Source organism: Ochotona curzoniae, unplaced genomic scaffold (genome assembly GCF_017591425.1).
Source record: "Ochotona curzoniae isolate NIBS_2020 unplaced genomic scaffold, NIBS_Ocur_1.0 scaffold_1852, whole genome shotgun sequence".
NCBI lineage: Eukaryota > Metazoa > Chordata > Mammalia > Lagomorpha > Ochotonidae > Ochotona > Ochotona curzoniae.
The window spans coordinates 58,239,361-58,259,728 of NW_024467087.1; the positions used below are offsets into that span (position 1 = coordinate 58,239,361).

The window sequence follows — 20,368 nt, forward strand, 5'->3', positions numbered from 1 at the left end:
CCCAGGCCACAAGCAGGGAGCTGGATGGGAAATGGAGCAGCTGGGATTAGAATCCATGCTCATGGAATCCCGGCACATGCAAGGTGAGGACTTTAGCCACTAGGCTTCCATGTCGGGCCCAGTATTCTGGTTTTCAAATGTTCAAATTGCAATAAAAGGAAATTTTGATATGTCATTTAAGAAAAATACACATGCAGAATCTAAAAACAAACAAACAAAAAAAATCAAGCTGGGTAGAAAGTCAAACTATTTACCACAGGCTGTGAACAGGGAAAGGAAGATGTTAGTCAAACGGCATAATATTTCAGTTTGACACAAGTAATATGTTCTCCTGATCTACTGCATAGCATGAGGACCATGGTTAACAGTATTACTGGGGCCAATTTGTGGCACAGCACATTAAGCCTCCACAGGAATCCCACATGAATATCAGTTTGAGTCTCAACTGTTCCACTTTGGATTCCACTCCCTGTTAACACAACTGGGAAGTAGCATAAGCTTGCCCAAATATTTGGGCCCCCATAGCCATGCGGGAGACCCAGATGCTCCTGGCTGCTACCTTTGGCCTGGCCCATTCCCAGCCATTGCAGTCATTTGAGGAGTGAACCAGCAGAAGATTTTCTCTGTTTCTCCTCCTCTTGCTGCATTCTGCCTTTCAAATAAAACTTTAAAAAAAATCTATTTCAAAATGGCTCAAAGAATGTATTTTTAAGTGTTCTCACCCTATTTGAAGTGATGTATTGCCAATCATCTAATTTGATTATATAAGTATTGAAACATCAAACTGAGAACCAAGATGATAAAATAGGGTAAAGGACATGTTTAAACAATGGAGAATTGGTAATCAGGGTGAAGCAGAGAGGGCACATTCCAGGAAATAGAAGACAGGCTGATGGCAGAGGAGCACATGGAGACTGACAGACATGAGAAAGCAGCAGAGACAATGGTATGGTGTGACAGTGACCAGATAATCCAGTGACAGTAAGAGAACTCAATCTGAGCTTTACTAGCAGCTGGATCTCCACCAGCAGCCAAATGGGAAAGAGACTTCACCAGCTCAGGAGGTGAACCCTACAAAGAACTGCCCATCCTGCTGTTTGTTTGATTAGAACAGAAGCAGAGACAGAGCAGCAGACCCCAAAAAGGCGGTGCAGAAACAGGATGGATTTCACAGCATGGACCCCAACCAGAGCTACATTAGTCGCAATTTTGTCCAGGGAGGCAAAGAGATGGGACTGTGATTATACAAAGCTGAGAGTGAAATGATTGCTGGATCAGTCCATTGCGCTGACATGGCATCCTACAGATTCCACCCAAAATAGGTCCAAGTATCCCCGAGACCTAACAGCCAGCTGATCCAGGACTCTACCAATGTCACATCAGGAACCATTTTGTACAATGTGGCAAACGCTGTGAGAGTGGAGGGACAGCAAAGAGCTGAGAACAAGCTAAACTGGGAGAGAATTCACTGAGCTGAGTGCATTGCACTGGTTACACTTAGAAAATAATACTGACTTTGGCATCTTACAACTCAAAATAACCCCGTGTAGCCCTCAGACCTAACGGCCAACAGGTTCTGGCAAAATCAACACCACCAACAACCTAGCTATTTAGAACACCTGGTGTTTCCCTAATCCTGGGAACTACCCAAACCAGAAGTGGAATACAGTTTGTACAGACTCAGCACGGTATCACAGGAGGTGGAGACTAGTGAGCCAGGAGCTGGGGTTACGGAGATATTAATGGAAGTCTAAAACAAGAACCCAGACTCAAAACTCGCTGGAGGGAGTACCACAAGTAACTGCAAAGAACCACGTATCAACCACAATAAGTAAAATCGCATTGTAGACCTGTGGGTCACACAGCTTAGAAACCTGCCCCAGAAGAATCTGATAACCAGAAGTACAATGACCATGAGCAAAAGAAGAGACAAAGACACAATGAATATTACTGAAGACTCCCCTGCAAAGGGGCAAAAGCCTTTGACAACCTCAGAGTTAACTGAGGAAGACATCGAAAAAATGGGGGACACAGAATTCAAAACACTTGTTATGAAGCTTATCAACAATGAGCAGCACATGCAATAGTTCAAATAAATTAAGGAAAATGTGACAAAGGAAAATGTGAGTCAGAGCGGGGGCAGATCAGACTAGGCAGGGCTACGACACCTGTGAGCCTCAAGTGAGCTAGACAAGAAAAGGGCCACAGTGGGCTGACTGTTCTGACTGGTGCAAGCAAAAATTAGAGTGGATGAAGGATGGTTGGGCTTAGCCGCAGCCTCAGATGGCAAAAGCTGACACTGGGAGCTAATTCTGTCAAGTCAAATGCCAGAACTACCTGGAGAGTCCATAATCCGGGAGTGGGAGTGGCCTAGTAGGGAGATAATGGGCACTTCCCTTGGGGTTACCACTACCACTGGACAGCAAGAAAACCAGGACAGGGGCTGGGGTGGCTAGACAGAAAGGCACCTGCCAGTATGTGTGTGGGCTAGATAGTAGATTGGTTGGGTTGAACTAGGCTTCAATGTCCATTGACATGTACGAGAGCTAAATGGGATGTGGACAGGCCTGCGGTACATACTGGCATACATGGGAACCAGGGTAGGGGGCAGGCCCGGTGGGGGTTATGGGGAGTCACCCCAACTAGGCTGCAGCTCCCACTGGTTTGCATGAGGACTGAGTATGAAGTGGATAGGATCGAGCTGGACTACAATACTCGTTGGTTCACGAGGAAGACAGGGCTGGAAACAGAACCGGCCCAACAATAGCAACGACCAGCATGTGCAAAAGCTGATTGGTGCAACGGACAGTGTTGGACCCTGTACTAGCAATCTCATACAAGAATCAGGTCTGGGATCATCTCAGATGAAGTTTCTTCTGAGATCCCGCCAACTGAACTGCTGATTTCAGAACCCCAGCCATGAAGAGACTGTCAGCCAGTGGACTCTGAATAGGTTTCATTGTGATTGGAACAGCGAGACTGGCAGCAATTCAGAAGGGTTGAACTATCAAAACTGCTTGAGCAGGACTCTCGGAGTGCGCCTTACATTTTATTAAAAAAAAAAAAAGGAAGAATTTAAAGATATTAAAAAGTTAGAAGAGGAATTGAGTCAAACTAAGCAAAGTATTCAAGAATTAAGGGAAAAAATTAAAAGGCTAAATATAACAGTTATGGGAGTTCCAGAAGGTACAGAAAGAGAAGCTGGATTTAAAAATGTATTCCATGAAATAATAAAGGAAAACTTCCCTAATCTGGAAAAAGAATTGGGAAACAAAATACAGAAGGAGCACAGAACTTCCAATAGGGTTGACCAAAAGCAAACTTCACCTCGACACATGATAATCAAGCTCTCTTCAGTCATACCCAGCAAAGCTTTCCTTTGTCTTTGAAAATGAAATAAAATTCTTCCACAGTAAAGAAAAGCCCAGGCCCAGCGGCGTGGCCTAGCGGCTAAAGTCCTAAACATGCCGGGATCACATATGGGCACCGGTTCTAATCTCGGCAGCTCCATTTCCTGTCCAGCTCCCTGCTTGTGGCCTGGGAAAGCAGTCGAGGATGGCCCAAAGCTTTGGGACCCTGCACCCGCATGGGAGACCTAGAAGAGGCTCCTGGTTCCTGGCTTCGGATTGGCGCAGCACCGACCGTTGTGGTCACTTGGGGAGTGGAAGATTTTCCTGTCTGTCTCTCTTCCTCTCTGTATATCTGACTTTGTAATATAAATAAATAAATCTTTAAAAAAAAGTATATGCCTGTTCTAAACCTGCCCTACAAAGGATACATCAAGATGTTCTCTTGACAGAGAAAAGGAATAGCACCCAACAAAACCAAAGGCAAATGTGAATAACATCCCAGTAAAATAACAACAGAAGACTAAATCAAACAATAACAACCCATTGCTAAAATGACAGGACCAAATTACCACCCATTCATATTAACCCTGAATGTAATTGGCTTAAACTCATCAATCAAATGTCATACACTAGTAGACTGGATTAAAAAAACAAAACCCATCTAGCTGTTGCCAACAAAGATCAACGGAAATCACATCTCATGGATTCTGATGGTTTCATTTTTATTTTCATTTATTCAAAAATTGGGTTTTTTTCCAATTTAATTTGTCACTGGCTCATAGGTCACAACAGCATCATGTTCCTCAAGGTTCTTAATTTGTGTTTTCTTCAGCGACACATAAGTTATTCAGTAGCATGTTATTTAAGATGTTGTAAATTTCTATTTTTCTTCCTGTTGATTTTGTGTTGTGGCTTTTTATTCAATGGGATGTATAGTAATTGTGTAATAGACTATCATATCCAGATGTGAGGATACAATGCAGTATGCATCTCTATTTCCAGATCAAAGATGTACTCCCAATGAAACTGCTAAATATGTCTCAACAACAGGATCCTGGACTGTCTGCTTTGTCATTGCTCATAATGATGGACTTATGACTGTGCACTGTAATAAAAAACCATTGGGGGGAGGGGAGGACAGAAGACTTGGGGAGAGGATCAGAGAAATCCCAGACCCTATGAAACTGTATCATAATATAACAATAATAAAAAAAACCATAAAAAACCAAACAATACCATATAAATATACACTGAGTTGTCAATTAAAAAACACTTAAAAACTATTCTAAAATAAAGTTTACTAAAAAATGTGAAAATGTTCAGCATAAAGACGGAATTTAAAGCCAACAGTCTGAATAAGATCAGAAGGAGAGTTGTTTAAAAGGCATGGCATTTAAACGTTAAGAACATTTACAGGGCCCGGCGCCATGGCCTAGCAGCTAAAGTCCTCGCCTTGATTGTGCCGAGATCCCATACTGGCGCTGGCTCTAATCCCGGCAACTCCACTTCCCATCCAGCTCCCTGCTTGTGGCCTGGGAAAGCAGTCAAAGAGGACAGCCCAAAGCCTTGGGACCCTGCACCCACGTGGGAGCCCCGGAAGAAGCTCCTGGCTTCAGATCAGGGCAGCTCCAGCTGTTACAGTCACTTGGGGAATGAATCAGTATATGGATGATCTTTCTCTCTCTCCTCTCTGTGTATCTGAGTTTCCAATAAAAATAAATAAATCTTTTTTTTTTATTATTGATTACATTGCATCATGCGACACAGTTTTACAGGCACTAGGATTTCCCCCTCCCCTCCCCAAAACCCGCTCCCCCCACCCCTATGGTGGATTCTACCATCTTGTTGCATTACCACAGGTCAAATTCAGTTGAGATTTTTTTTCCTTGCAAGCATCTACAAAGCATAGAGTTCAGCATCTTATTCTGCAGATAAGTTCAACAGTTTCATGAGGAGACAGTCTCTGGTCTGAAGGTTGAGCCGGCAGAGTATCATCCCAATCAATTGAAAGCCCCGACATTACATCAGTAACAATTTATAACGTACTGGAATTAGTTGACATGATATTGTGTAACCAGCATGTTCAAACAGAGAGAGAAAAAACAAAACAAAACAAAAAAAAAGAGTGCAAGTTCTGAACCACATCCTATGACTTCTACATTGACATTACAATTATTAGTTTATATACAGCTGGGTTCTATACACCTTAAAATGGCTACAGATTACTATTCAGCTGTCTCATGTCTATTTTAATTTCAGTATTTAGCAGTTCATAGCGTTGAATCATAATTTTGCAGAACCTGGCTGTTTTTTGGGTAGTCTAACTCCGTAACTGTAACAAGACATGTGTCAACAGTTTAGGTGAACAGTTTCAGGAGGGGTGTGCAGAGAAATCTTCAATACCCTAGTGAGGAGTAACTAATCTTCGTGTCCCACCCAGTGAGTTATAAGTGCATCCTCACTGCCCATTTCCTGTTTCTGAGCTTTCCTTGCTGTTCTCCATCTACTCTAGGTTTTTTTGTTTGTTTATTTGTTAGTTTGTTTTGAGGGGTTTCTGGAGCAATCCTGATGGTCATTATGAGAGAGAGAGTGGGGACCCAAAGTCAGAACCAGCTGGTTACACATGATGAAATCTCTTGCACAGATGGATTAGCTGTGACTGGGCTAGAGCCTAAATATCTCATCCACCTTCCAGAAGGTAGAAAATACTGGAAACAGTGCTGGGAGGTAGGCTGATACTGGAGAAGCAGTTTGTCCCCTTCTGATTGCTTGTACCAACCCAAAAAACCTGGAAGCAAGGCCCTGTCCCAGCCATTTGGACAGTGAACCAGCAAATAAGAAAGCTCTCTCTCTCCCTGTAACTCCATCTTTCAAATACATAAATAAATCTAAAGAAACAAAACGAAGCAAAGAAACAAAATTAAACCAAACAAACAAACAAAAAGGAAACAAACATGTACCAGAGAGAAAGTCAAGTTCTCAGCTGTCAGCTCATATCTACCTCTTGCATATCATTAAAAACTAAAACATAGGTCTTTTTCCTGCTCTATCAAACCATTTTCACACTAAGTTCAGTAACCTGCCCTGTATTTTCCAGAAAGCTTCACTATAGAAGTAAAAAAACTTGCAATATCCTCCTGGGGTGAGGGGTCTGTATGTGTTTATAATCAACAGTCTTGATATCTGCACCAACTGTGACAGAAATCCTTAGAAAAAAGGAAAAAAAAGTCAGATATACAGAGAGGAGGAGAGACAGAGAGGAAGATCTTCCATCTGATGATTCACTCCCCAAGTGACCGCAATGGCTGGAGCTGTGCCGTTCTGAAGCCAGGAGCCTCTTCCAGGTCTCCCACGTGGGTGCAGGGTTCCAAGGCTTTGGGCCATCCTTGACTGCTTTCCAAGGTCACAAGCAGGGAGCTGAATGGGAAGTGGAGCTGTCGGGATTAGAACCGGCGCCCATATGGGATCCAAGCACATTCAAGGTGAGGACTTTAGCTGCTACGCCACGCTGCCGGGCACTCATAGAAGGATTTAGCCACCAGCTCATCACACCAGGCCCCAAAATTTAAAAACTTCTAGCTTTTGCTCACTGAATATAAAAATTATATATTTTCTTAAAGATTTATTTATTTTTAAAGATTTACTATTTTTATTAGAAAGACAGATTTACAGAAAGAACGAGAGAGAAAAAATTTTCCATCTGCTGGCTCATCCATAAATGGCCACAATGACCAGAGATAAGCCGATCCGAAGCCAGGAGCCAGGAGCTTCTTCTGGTCTCTACACGGGAAAAAGGTCCCAAGGCTTTCAGTCATCCTTGACTGCTTTCCCAGGACACAAGCAGGGAGCTGGTAGGGAAGTGAAACATCCAGGAAATGAACCGGGGCCCATATGGGATGCTGGCACTATAAGGCAGCAACTTTATCTACTACACCATAGCACTAGCCTCTGTCCTAACTTATGAATGGACTCATATGGCTCATTAAATGCTGGCCCAAGACAAGACAAACAACTACTCACTTGCCAAAGATTGAATTGAAGCTTGTATGTCTTTCTCATTTGGTAATTTTAAATGCACATTCTCTTTTTTTAAAGATTTATTTTATTATGTTTTTATTGGAAAGGCGGATATACAGAGAGGAGAGACAGAGAGGAAGATCTTCCGTCCAATGATTCACTCCCCAAGTGAGCGCAATGGCCGATGCTATGCCAATCCGAAGCCAGGAGCCTCTTCCGGGTCTCCCACGCAGGTGCAGGGTCCCAAGGCTTTGGGCCGTCCTCGACTGCTTTCCCAGGCCACAAGCAGGGAGCTGGAAGGGAAGCGGGGCTGCGGGGATTAGAACCGGTGCCCATATGGGATCCTGGGCGTGCAAGGCGAGGACCTTAACCACCTGCGCCATGCTGCCGGGCCCAAAATGCACATTCTCTAAGACCCAACAACTCTTTTTAACAAAAATTCAAAGGCCACAGGAATATTTCAAACAGCTCATTGCAAAATGGAATTAATGTTTATTTTGAAGTAAAAATACTTTAAATCCAATGGTTTTTCATAACACATTTTCTACGAACCATTCAAAGTACGCTCATACTCATTCCAAAAGAATGAAAAAAAAACTGTAATAGGGCCTAGCACAATGGCTCAAGCAGCTAATCGTCCTCCTGCAAGTGCCAGCATCCCATATGGACACTGGTTTGTGTACCGGCTGCTCCACTTCCCTTCCAGCTCCCTGCTTGTGGCCTGGGAAAGCAGCAAAGGACAGCCCAAAGCCTTGGGACCCTACATCCGCTTGGGAGACCCAGAAGCAGCTCCTGGTTCCTGGCTTCGAATCAGCTCAGTTCCGGCCGTTATAGCCACTTAGCTAGTGAATCAGCAGATGGAAGATCTTTCTCTCTGTCTCTCCTCCTCTCTATAAATCTGACTTTCTGATAAAAATAAACTTTTTAAAAAAGCTACAATAGCTTAAAGAATATCTTTTTTTTAAAAAAAGATTTATTTATTTATTGGAAAGTCAGATATACAGAGAGGAAGAAAGACAGAGAGGAAGATCTTCTGTCCAATGATTCACTCCCCAAGTGAGTGCAACGGCCGATGCTATGCCGATCCAAAGCCAGGATCCAGGAACTTCCTCCAGGTCTCCCACACGGGTGCAGGGTCCCAAGGCTTTGGACCATCCTCGACTGCTTTCCCAGGCCACAAGCAGGGAGCTGGATGGGAAGTGGAGTTGCCGGGATTAGAACCAGCGCCCATATGGGATCCCGGGGCGTTCAAGGCGAGGACCTTAGCTGCTAGGCCACGCTGCCGGGCCCATCTTAAAGAATATCTTATAACAAAATACAAATAACTCAATTAAAAAAAGTGGCCAAGGATCTAAACACATATTTCTCCAAAGATATACAATGGCCAATAAGCATATACACCAAGAACAAGGAAATGCAAATCAAAGCAATGATGAAATATTTCATATATTCAAAGAGACAGATAGCATTGGTGATAGTATAGAGAAATTTGGGTGCAGCTGTTTAGAAAACAGTCTAGCATTATCTGGTAGCTCTTCATTTCTACTTCTAGGTACACACTCAAGAGAAATGAAAAACACACGGGGCTGACATGGTAGCCTAGGCAGCCAATCTTCTACCTGCAGCATCAGCATCCCATGTCGGCTCTGGGTCTAGCACCAACTGCTCTACTTCCCATCCAGTTCCCTGCTTGCGGCCTGGGAAAGCAGGAGAGGATGGCCCAAAGCCTTGGGAACCTGCACCCACGTGGGAGATCTGGAAGAATCTCTTAACTCCTGGCCTTGGAGCAGCTCAGCTCCAGCTGTTGAGGCCACCTGGGAAGTGAACCAGCAAATGGGAGCTCTCTCTCTCTCCTCCTGTCTGTAAATCTGATCTACTTTTCTAATAAAAGTAAATAAATATTTTTAAAAGTGCACATGAGGGTTCTTCTTTTCCTCCTGTCACTATGGCAGAGGGTAAGGGTCCTTCCTATTTCAAAGCCCCCTCCCATCACTAGGACGGGAGTCTCTCTTCTCGGCTTTTCTAATAAATCTTGCTTTAAAACTAAAAAAAATAAAAAATAAAAAAAATAAAATAAAATAAAATAAAAGTGCACATGAATGTTTATAAGTGTTATTAGTAATAGCCAAAAAGTGGATACTCCAGGTACCAGCATGATGGCTCAACTTGCCAATCCTCCAGCTGTAAGCACTGGCATTTCATATGGGCACCAGTTCACATCCCAGTTGCTCCAATTCCAATCCAGTTTCCTGGTTTTGGCCTGGGAAAGTAGTGAAGGATGGCCAAAAGTCTTAGGACCATGTACCTGTGTGGGAGACTTGGAAGAACCTCCTGGATTCTGGCTTCTGATTAGCTCCATGTCATTGTGGCCACTGGGGGAATAAACTGGAGGATGGAAGATCTCTGTGTCTCTTTCTAACTAATGCACTCTACAGCATTAAAAAAAAAATAAAGGTAGATAGCTCAAATGTCTTCCAACTGATGAGTCCAATGAGTCCATGAGTAAAATGTGACTTAGCCATAACTTATTTGCCAATTAAAAATGAAGTACTGATATAAATTGAACATGGATGAACATTGAAATTATTATGCTAATCAAAAAAGTCACAAAGAACCATGTATTACAGGATGCCATTTACATGAAACGCCAAACAGACAAATCAATAGAAAGTAGATTAAGGCTTGTCTAGAGCTCGCATGAGGGAGAGAATCAAGACAAAGGCTAAGGTATATGGGGTTTCTTTTTGGGGAAACAAAAATGTCCTAAATTGATTGTGGTAATGAATACACAAAGTTGGTGAATAAACTAAAAGCCACTGATATTGAATACTTTAAACAGATAAACTGTACAATATGCAAACTATCTCAATAAAGGTCAGAGTGAGAAAAGGGGAAAGCCATCCAGAGGATAATAAAGAAAAAAAAAAAGGAAGGCAATAGAAGGAAGCTGGGCAGTATAGAAATTGGGTGACAGGATCCGGCGGCATGGCCTAGCAGCTAAAGTCCTCACCTTGCATGCACCAGGATCCCATATGGGTGCCAGTTCTAATCCCAGCTGCTCCATTTCCCATCCAGCTCCCTGCTTGTGGCCTGGGAAAGCAGGAGAGGATGGCCCAAAGCCTTGGGACCCTGCACCCACATGGTAGACCCAGAAGAAATCCCTGGCTTCAGATCGACTCAGCTCCGGCCATTGCAGCCACTTGCGGAGTGAGTCATTAGATGGAGGATCTTCCTGTCTCTCCTCCTTTCTGTATATCTGACTTTCCAATAAAAATAAAATCTTAAAAATAAATAAAAGAAAACTGGGTGAGAAAGAAAGTGTAGGCAGCAGAGTGAACGAACAAGTGGGAAAAAGTAAAGAAGATGGCAAGAAAAAGACACAGAGAATGGTGGCAGACACAGCAACCCAAGAGGAGAGAGGAGGTGAATCACACAGAAAGCTCATGGGTGACAGCAAGAACTGAGAGCAAGCAAGTGGATGACAGAGACACAGTGAACAGCAGAGACAAGGCGAGAAACAGGGAGGGTAAGAGACACTTTCAGTTATTGTTTACTGCTTCTTGGTTCCGAATTCATCCCTCCATACCGGCTCCATGATAATAGACAAAATTCCTTTTAAGCATCTAAATCCTTTACAGCTAGGACGATGTTAGGTTTCCTCAGCAGAGGGCGCTAGAGGGACATTACCAGAGGAAGGCGCTCCTCTGATGTTCCAGCAGCTGCCTTAGTCACACAATGAACATGACGCCTCTGTCCCAGAGTGCTCAGTACTTCAATGACCTTAGAACATCTCTGCCAGGCTGCAGATAACCTATCACTCCCTACATGGACACTAGCTCCCGAACCCTGACCACATTTCCCTGCCTGTGTTGACACCTTCATTTCCTCCACAGGACCCTGGGTAGGCTTCTGTACAGCCATGCCACTTGTCGCTGAAGGCTTGGTCTCTCAGCCCTGTATTCCAGAGATCTGCAGTCAGCTGGCCTAGGGACTGCACACCAGCTCCAGCCTGGGCTAACCAGTCAACCTCTGCTACCCAGTAGGCTGACCCACACTTTCTCCAAGGACGCCAGAAACATAGCCCAATTTTTCTTCCTTATGCACTCTCCCTTAGCTCCAGGATACCTCTTAGTTTATTTGTCAGTTCAATAATTCTTCATATTAAAAGTGTCCATTTTAATACACTCTGGTTTCTATCTCCCACATAGTTCCAAAATTATATAGTAACTGAAAGACAGGTGACAACAGACAGACACGCAACGAGGAAAATATAGACATCAGAAAGGGAACAGCTGGCAGACAAAGGCAGAGGCTGGGTGACATAAGTGGGAAAGGTACAATCAGGGGACACAGTATAGGGAGGACGATAGATGGTGACATTTCAGAGAAAGCAAGTCAGCAGCAGAGAGAATGCATGACAGCGTGAGCACATGAGTGAGGGTATGAACAGGTGGGGGTCAGAGAGGTAACAGTGAAAAGAAGGAACTGGTGAATGACGGGCCGAAATGGAAAGAAAAGGAGTGCCAGAGAGGGAGTGTGAACAATAGACTCAAAGTATGTGCCAGACAGAGTAGGGGAAAAGGCAGAGACAGAGAATGGCAGCAAGGCTACAGACAGCACAAGTGGGCCTCTCTTCAACAGTGTGGGTAAGAGCTCAGAGCTGCTGTATGTGACAGGAAATGAAAGTATGTGATAAAGAATATTATGGGGGGGGGCAGGAGATGGCTCAGGCCTAAATTTTTGCCTTGTATGTGCCGAGATCGCATATGGGCGCTGGTTCCGGTCCTGGCTGCTTCACTTCCCATCCAGCTCCCTGCTTGTGGTCTGGGAAAGCAGTAGAGGATGGCCCAAAGCCTTGGGACCCTGTACCCATGTGGGAGACCCGGAAGAAGCTCCTGGCTCTTGGATTTCAGAATGGCTCAGCTCCTGCTGTTGTGGCCACTTAGGAATAAGCCAGTGGATGGAAGGTCTTCGCTGTGGCTCCTCTTACAACCTGCCTTTGCAATAAAAATCAATATATTGTCAAGAAAGGAAGAAAGAGGGCCCGGCACGATGGCGCAGTGGTTAAGGTCCTAGCCTTGCTTGCCCAGGACCCCATATGGGCACTGGTTCTAATCCTGGTGGCCCTGCTTCCCTTCCAGCTCCCTGCCTGTGGCCCGGGAAAGCAGTCAGGGACGGCCCAAAGCTTTGGGACCCTGTACCCACATGGGAGACCTGGAAGAGGCTCCTGGCTTCGGATTGGCTCAACTCCAGCCGTTGGGGTCGCCTGGGGAGTGAATCATCAGACGGAAGATCTTCCTCTCTGTCTCTCCTCCTCTCTGTATATCTGACTTTCCAATAAAAATAAAATAAATCCTAAAAAAAAGGGGGGGGGAAGGAAGAAAGAAAACGAGAGGAGGAGGGAGGGAGGGAAGGAAGGAGAGGAGGAGGGAGGAAACATATGCAGTAGTGGGTGTTAGGGGAAGCTGCTCAAGTTGTACCTTGGGCCTCCTACATCCCCTGAGTGCTTGAAAGAAGTCCTAGCTACACTGTTTCCGATCCAGCTCCCCGTTAATGCACACCCTGAGGTACAGGGGGTGACTGCTCTATATCTTAGGCCCCTGCCACCCACATGGGAGAGACCTCGATGGAGTTCTGAGCTCCTGGTTTCAGTCTGACCCAGCCCTCCAAAGTGCAAGCATCTGAGGAGTAAGCCAGAGGACTGAATATATGTCTCTCTTCCAGATGAAATGAAAATAATTTTTCAAAAATGTATATAACAAAAATAAAACGTGGGGCTTGGCAGGATAGCCTAGTAACTAAATTCCTCACCTTGCCATGTGCTAGCATCCCATATGGGTGCCAATTCATGTCCTAGCTACTCTACTTCCCATCCAGCTCCCTGCCTGTGGCCTGGGAAAGCAGTCGAGGACGGCCCAAAGCCTTGGGACCCTGCACCCACGTGGGAGACCCAGAAACTCCTGGCTTCACATCAGCACAGCTCTGGTTGTTGAGGCTACCTGAAGAGTGAGCCAGCAGAAGGAAGACCTTTCTCTCCGTACGTCTGACTTTCCATTAAAAATAATCAAATCTTAAAAAAAAAAAAAACCTTTAAAAAGAAGTAAGATGTTTCCAGAGATTATGTGACAGCAAGTTTCAGTTTCGTTTCAGGAATTACACAGCAAAGAAGCGAGACAGGGAAGGAGAGAGACTGTGTAAAAGAGTAGGGTTGTTGCAAAGGGCAAAATTATGAGCTACAGAGAAGGGGACATTTTGTTAGAAGACCATGAGGGGATCAGCAAGGACAGGAGAGACTGACAAAGATTAGGAGGTACAGAAGAGGAACTGTGGGATGGCTCAGCAGCTAACTCCTCGCCTTACAAGCACCAAGATCCCATATGGACACTGGTTTGTTTCCTGGCTGCCCCACTTCCCATCCAGCTCCCTGCTTGTGGCCTGGGAAAACAGTCAAGGACAGCCCAAAGCCTTGGGACCCTGCACCTGGGACATGAGACCTAGAAGTTCCTGGCTTCAGATCAGTTACCAGTTACTGCGGCCACTTGGGAATGAAGCAGGTGACAGGAGATCTTTCTTTCTGCCTCTCCTTTCTGTAAATCTGCCTTTCCAATAAAAATAAATAAATCTTAAAAAAAGAAGTGGGGGGCCCGGCGGTGTGGCCTAGTGGCTACAGTCCTCGCCTTGAACGCGCTTGGATCCCATATGGGCACCGGTTCTAATCCCAGCAGCTCCACTTCCCATTCAGCTCCCTGCTTGTGGCCTGGGAAAGCAGTCGAGGACGGCCCAAAGCCTTGGGACCCTGCACCCGCATGGGAGACCTGGAGGAAGTTCCTGGTTCCTGGCTTCAGATCGGCACAGCACTGGCCATTGCGCTCACTTGCACAGTGAATCATCAGATGGAAGATCTCTCTGTCTTTCCTCCTCTCTGTATATCTGACTCTGTAATAAAATAAATAAATCTTAAAAAAAAAAGAAAAGAAGAGGGACTGTAAGAGTGGAGGTGTCATGAAACATGGGAACTATGAGAGGCAGAGAGGTAGGGATTTTGAAAGAAAAACGTGATTGCTCGGGGAGTGGGAATTGTGGAGACTGAAAACGTCAAGAGAGAAGCTGTGAGGGGAGTGAATGAGGGGCACAATTTTAGGGTGGTAGGAAATCCACTTGCTTGCTCAGGGGAAGGGAGACAGGGACTAAAGGTAAGGTCCTGGGGCTCAATACCACCACTTGCCAAATGAGGAAATTGAAGCTTAAGCTCAGATAAGTCAACCGATTTCCTTGGGTCGCCGAGCTACAAGTCACAGAGGCTTGATTTACTCAAAATAACCCACTTCTAACATCAGTATTCTAGCGCACCACACAGCTTTCCCAGTTATCTCTAAAGAAGTTACATAACTTGCCCAAAGATATACTTTTACTCCTCTGTACAGAGACCTTCTGACTCTAACAGCCTTTAAAAACATGATTTTGGGAGCTGTCATTATGGCACAAGTTATGTCACAGCCTGAGACACCGCAGTCCATACTGCAGTGTTCATTTGGGTCCTGGAGGCCGTGACCTTAGTCCAGCTTCCTGCCAATGCACTTGGCAAGGCAGAAGATGACCAGAGTGCTTGGGCCTCTGCCACCCTCATGGAAGACCAGGCTAGAGTTGCTGACCTAGTTATGGTGTAGCCCAGACCTAGCTGCTGAAACCATGTAGGTGGGTGAATCAGCAGACTGAATATATTTCTATTGGTCTCTCTCTGTCACTGCCTTTCAAACAATTAAACAGTTTAAAGATTATATTTTGGGGGGACCTGGTGTAGTAACCTACTGGCTGAAGTCCTCACCGTGCATGTGCCAGGATCCCATATGGGCGCCGATTGTGTCCCCGCTGGCTGCTCCACTTCCCTTCCAGCTCTGTTTGTGGCCTGAGAGAGCGGTGGAGGATGGGAGACCCAGAAGACCCTTTCTCCTGGCTTTGGATCGGCTTGGCGCCAGCCGTTATGACTGCTTAGGGAGTGAATCAGCAGATGGAAGATCTTTCTCTCCTCTCTGTAAATCTGACTTTCCAATAAAAAAAAAATCTTTAAAAAGCATATTTTTAAAAAGGGAGACAATTATTCCTATCCAACATTTCTTTTTACTACATTAAAATTTAACACCTTTTAAGGACATAATCAACACAGGGAAAGGTAAGCTACAGAACTAGAGGAAATACCTGGAAATCACGTATCAGATAAGGGGTTACTATCTAGAATGCATTTAAAAAATTTTAAGATTTTCCATCTGCTGGTTCACTCCCCAAGTAGCTGCAACAGCCAATGCTGAGCCAATCTGAACCCAGGAGCTTCCTCCGAGTCTCTCACATGGGTGCAGGGTTCCAAGAATTTGGGCCACCCTCGACTGCTTTCCCAGGCCACAAGCAGGAGCTGGATGGGAAATGGAGCAGCCGAGATATAAACTGGCGCCCACAAAAAAAAATATATATATATATATGTATCTTACAAGTCAACAATACTGAAACAACCCAACTAAAAAGAGTGCAAAGAAGTTAAAGAGACATTTCTTCAAAGAAGACATACAAGCGGCCAATAAGCACACTGCGAAGATACTCAGCATCACTTATCTAATGATGCAAATCAAAACCACAAGATAGCACATTATTCCATTAGGATGGCAACTATCTAAAAACAGACGGGGCAGGCATTTGGCCTAACAATTAGGGCCCTGGGAAGAATCTCAGCATCACACAAGGAAATGCTGTGCTCAAGGCTTAGGTTTGAATCCCAGCTCTGCAAATGATTCCAACTTCCTGCTAATGCACACCTTAGGAGGTAGCAGGTGATGGCCCAACTTCTTGGGAGTTGCCAGTCACATGGGCGACACATACTGAGTTCCAAACTCCAGACTTCAGGAGCTGTTGCAAGCATATGGAGAATGAGCCAGCAGATGGGAGTGCTCCCGTACTCATTTGGGCTTTCTCTCTCCCCTTTCTCTGCCTTTCAAATAAATAAAACAAATAAAAATGCAAAAGAATTACTGTATGTTTCAACAATTCCACTTCTTCGTGTACATCTAAAAGAACTGAAAGCACAGGCTCAAAAAGACTATTCACAACAGTAATTCAAGAAGTGTGTGGGGCCCAGCGCAGTAGCCTAGTGCCTAAAGTCCTTGCCTTGAATGCCCCCGAGATCCCATATCGGCACCAGTTCGTGCCCCAGCTGCTCCACTTCCAATCTAGCTCCTTGCTTGTGGCCTGGGAAAGCAGCAGAGGATGGCCCAAGGCATTGGGACTCTGCACCCACGTGGGAGACCCAGAAGAGGCTCCTAGCACTTGGGTTTAGATGGGCTCAACTCTGGTCGTTGCAGCCAGTTGAAGAGTAAACCAGCAGATGAAAGATTTTTCTGTAAATGTGACTTTCCAATAAAAATAAACAACATCTTAAAAAAAAAAATCTGTTTTTAAAATAAGTTTGAGGGCCCGTGGGCCAGGTGCGATGGTCTAGTAGTTAAATCCTCGCCTTGTAACTCTAACTCTGCCTTTCAAACAAATAAAATTGATTATTTCAAAGCAGAAGTCTGTGGAAAAACTGATTTAAAAGATTAATTCATTTTGGTGCAAAAAAAAAGTGAAACTACATACAGATGATCTTCAAACAGTTCAAGATTTTTTTTTTACTATGAAATAACTTGTGAAAAAAAAATAAAGTGTGGATTTCAAAAAATTACAGCAAAACAAACTCATCTTTTGGCCCTATTTTGCATAAACTTTCCGAAGGTTCCTCATACATACCCATGTATATACATCAGCAGTATTCACAACAGCCAAGAAACAGAAGCAACTCCAGCAAGTTTCAGCAGATAGTAAACATACCCTCAGTCTGAAAAATGAAATCTGGCATATGGTACAGCATGAACCTTATGGTAAGTGAACACTGAACACCCTCCATTTAGGTAATCAACATACAGTGGTCAGTTCATAAGGACAGAAAAATGGTGGCTGCTAAGGACTGGGGAAGGGAGAAAAAGGAAGTTGTTTAGCGGAAATAGTAGCACTCTGGTAGAACTAAATCAGTTCTGGAGATGACCGGTGACAACGACTGTACAATAAAGAAAACATAACGCCACTGATCTGTACACTTAAAAACCATTACGATGGCAAACTTAATGTTATTCTATTAGGTATAATTCTATTCTATTACTCTATTATGTATAATGTTAATGTCTATTCTAGCACAATTTCAACACACTGCTCAAATATTTCCTCCCCTGACCCTTGTAGCTGGCCATCTCTTTTACTACAACACTGTGCTCTGCACATTACACCTCTTACAAGCAGTTATCAAACACTGCAGAAATGCCTGGTTTGTCGGTCCGTTTCCACCAGATTCTAAACGACCGTGGGGGCAGGGCCGGTGTTTTACTCAGCTCTGTGTCCCCTAAGCCTGAGAGCTTGGTACGCCGGAGAGAGTCCACTGAAGTTATAGCTTTGAAAGCACTCGGACTGGAAGATTATTTGACCAGAGCGTTCTCTAGCCTCCGGAAACCTGGCCTACGCTCAGAGCTGAGTCTCTGGACCGCGCGAGCCTCACATAGTTCCGCCTCAGCAGTCCGGGCCCGATGGAGGGTCCGAGGGCCACTCCACCACTCACCCCACCCCGGCCCCGGACCAGGGCCTGCAAGCCAGGCCCGCCTGGCATCCCAAATATACCTCAAATAACGGGCGGTCTGCTCTGGGCTCAAAGCTTCGGCTTCCGCAAAGCCCCGGGACGGCTCCATGACCGAGTTGAGTTTCAAGTATCTCGGCGGGCGCTTCAATCTCGCGCGCTCCCGCCCCGCGCATGCTCTGTGCGCCCACCAAAGACGGCAGAACGTCGGCTTTACAGCAGGCCAATCCGCGGCCTCGCATTCCGGCACCAAAGCCTGAGTCCCGCCCACGAAGGTCTTGCGCTTGCGCCTGAGCCTAAACTCGCTGGAGCTACGACACAATCGCTGCGTTTCTGGCGCGGGTCGGATTACGTCACTCTGTCTCATTTACAAGCCGTTCCGATCCCTGCTTAGGCCGATAGGTGTATGTACTGTCATTGTAAGACTTGCTCACAATATCGCTCGGTGGTTATGAGCGCACCTCCTGCGCACCCCACTCTTGGGTTTCCAGACTCCCCTCTTGTAGCTGCTCGCCAGTGACTTGACACTGAGCGTACTTTAAACAACCAGGAAGGTGTAGTCTCCATGACCACACTCAGATTGAGGGAGGATCGTAGTAAAGAACCAAAGGAAAGTTCTCACCGAAGAAATAAGTAGGGGGATGGGCATTTAGGGTAGTTAAGACTGGCCTTGGGGGCCAAGCGCGGTAACCTAGTGGCTAAAATCCTCTGCCTTGCACGCCCGGGATCCACATCCCCGCTGCTCCGCGTCCCTTCCAGCTCCCTGCTTGTGGTCTGGAAAAGCAGTGGAGGACAGCCCAAAGCCTTGAGACGCTGCACTGGTTCACTCTTCAAATGGCAACAACACCTAGATCCAGTGCTGGTGGAAGCTAAGAACTTCATCCAGGTCTCCCAGGTGGTTTTACGGCCTATGCATTGAGCCATCTTCTACTGCTCTGCTAGGCCCATTAATAGAAATCTATGTGGAAAATGGAACAGCTGGGATTTGAGCCAGCACACTGCTGATAGAAATAGTGGCCTAATTTGCTATGCCATAGCGCTGGCCCCTGACTTTCACCTTTGAAAATATTACTGCCTCAGAAAAATTTATGATTATAGATAGCACTGTTCATTTCTTTTTAAAAGAATCTACTTTAAAAAAAAAAGGAATCTATTTAACTATTTTATTTTTGAAAAGTACAGAGAAATCTCTTATTTGCAGGTTCATTTCCCAAAGGCCAAGAGCTAGGAATTCAATCCAGGTGTTCCACATGGTGCAAAAATTTGAGGCCATTTTCTGCATGAAACTCTCTGCAGCTGAGTCAGGACAAAACCTGGCACTCCCATGTGGGAAGTGGACAGCCCAAGGTAGATCTGTTTTTTAAGACTTATTTTATTTATTTATTTACTTTTTTTTGAAAGTTAGATCTACAGAGTGAAGGACAGACAGAGAGAAGGATCCTCCATCCGCTGGTTCATGCCCCATGTAGCCACGGCGCCCGGAACTGAGCCGATTCAAAGCCAGGAGCTTCTTCTAGGTCTTCTGCCACATGGGTGCAGGGTCCCAAGGATCTGAGCCATCCTCCACTGCTTTTCCAGGCCATAACTAGGGAACTGGATGCAAAGTGGAGCAGCCAGGACATAAACCAGTACCCATATGGAATTGGAGATGGAGAATTAATCAGTTGAGCCATTGTGCTGGCCCCGAGGTAGAGCTTTATTAAACGATTGATTGATTGATTGATTGATTGATTTGGAAGGTAGAGCAGTAACAAAGGGAGAAACCTATCTTCTGTCTGCTGGTTCACTCTCCAAAGGCCTTCCATAGCCAAGGCTCAGCCAGGCTAAATTTACAAGTGAGGAGGAACTCCATCTAGGTATCCCATATGGATGACAGAGACCCAAATACTTGGGCCACCATTCACTGCCGCCAAGTGCACTACCAGGAAGCTGGATCAAAAGTGGAGTAGCCAAGACTTGAACTGACACTTTGAATGTGGGATGCAGGCATCCCAAATGGGAGCTTACCCGAAGTGCCACAGTGCCTATCCCTCAAGGCAGACCTTTAACAAGCACTGAAGGTATGAATGGATCAATGCCTTAAAGCTAAAGAGACTAAATAGCCCCTTTGTGTATCTACGCTCCCTCAATGTGAGAGCACAGTGTTGTACCATCTCCAGATACAACAAAGCACCATCTTGGAAGTGGAGATCAATACTCATAAAGCGACCCAGCTGCCACTTTGATCACAAACTATGCAGCCTCCAGAACTATGAGAACAACATTCTCTGGTTTTTAGCAATTACCTAGCCCATGGTATTTTGTTAGAGTAACGCATATGCACTAAGAGTAGGTTGAGTGTCCAGGTGTCCTGGGT

The 20,368-nt window shown here is 45.2% G+C and overlaps 1 protein-coding gene across 1 annotated transcript in view; it reads right to left on the minus strand.

The window, feature by feature from the left end:
- The window catches only part of ERCC6L (ERCC excision repair 6 like, spindle assembly checkpoint helicase), a 36,970-nt gene extending 18,785 nt beyond the window's left edge, over window positions 1-18,185 (minus strand). Inside the window, exon 1 of the mRNA XM_040999802.1 lies at window positions 18,057-18,185. Within this exon, the coding sequence (XP_040855736.1) occupies window positions 18,057-18,124 (68 nt within the window). The 5' untranslated portion in view covers window positions 18,125-18,185. The remainder of the gene's footprint in view (window positions 1-18,056) is intronic.
- Between the last annotated feature and the right edge of the window lie 2,183 nt (window positions 18,186-20,368).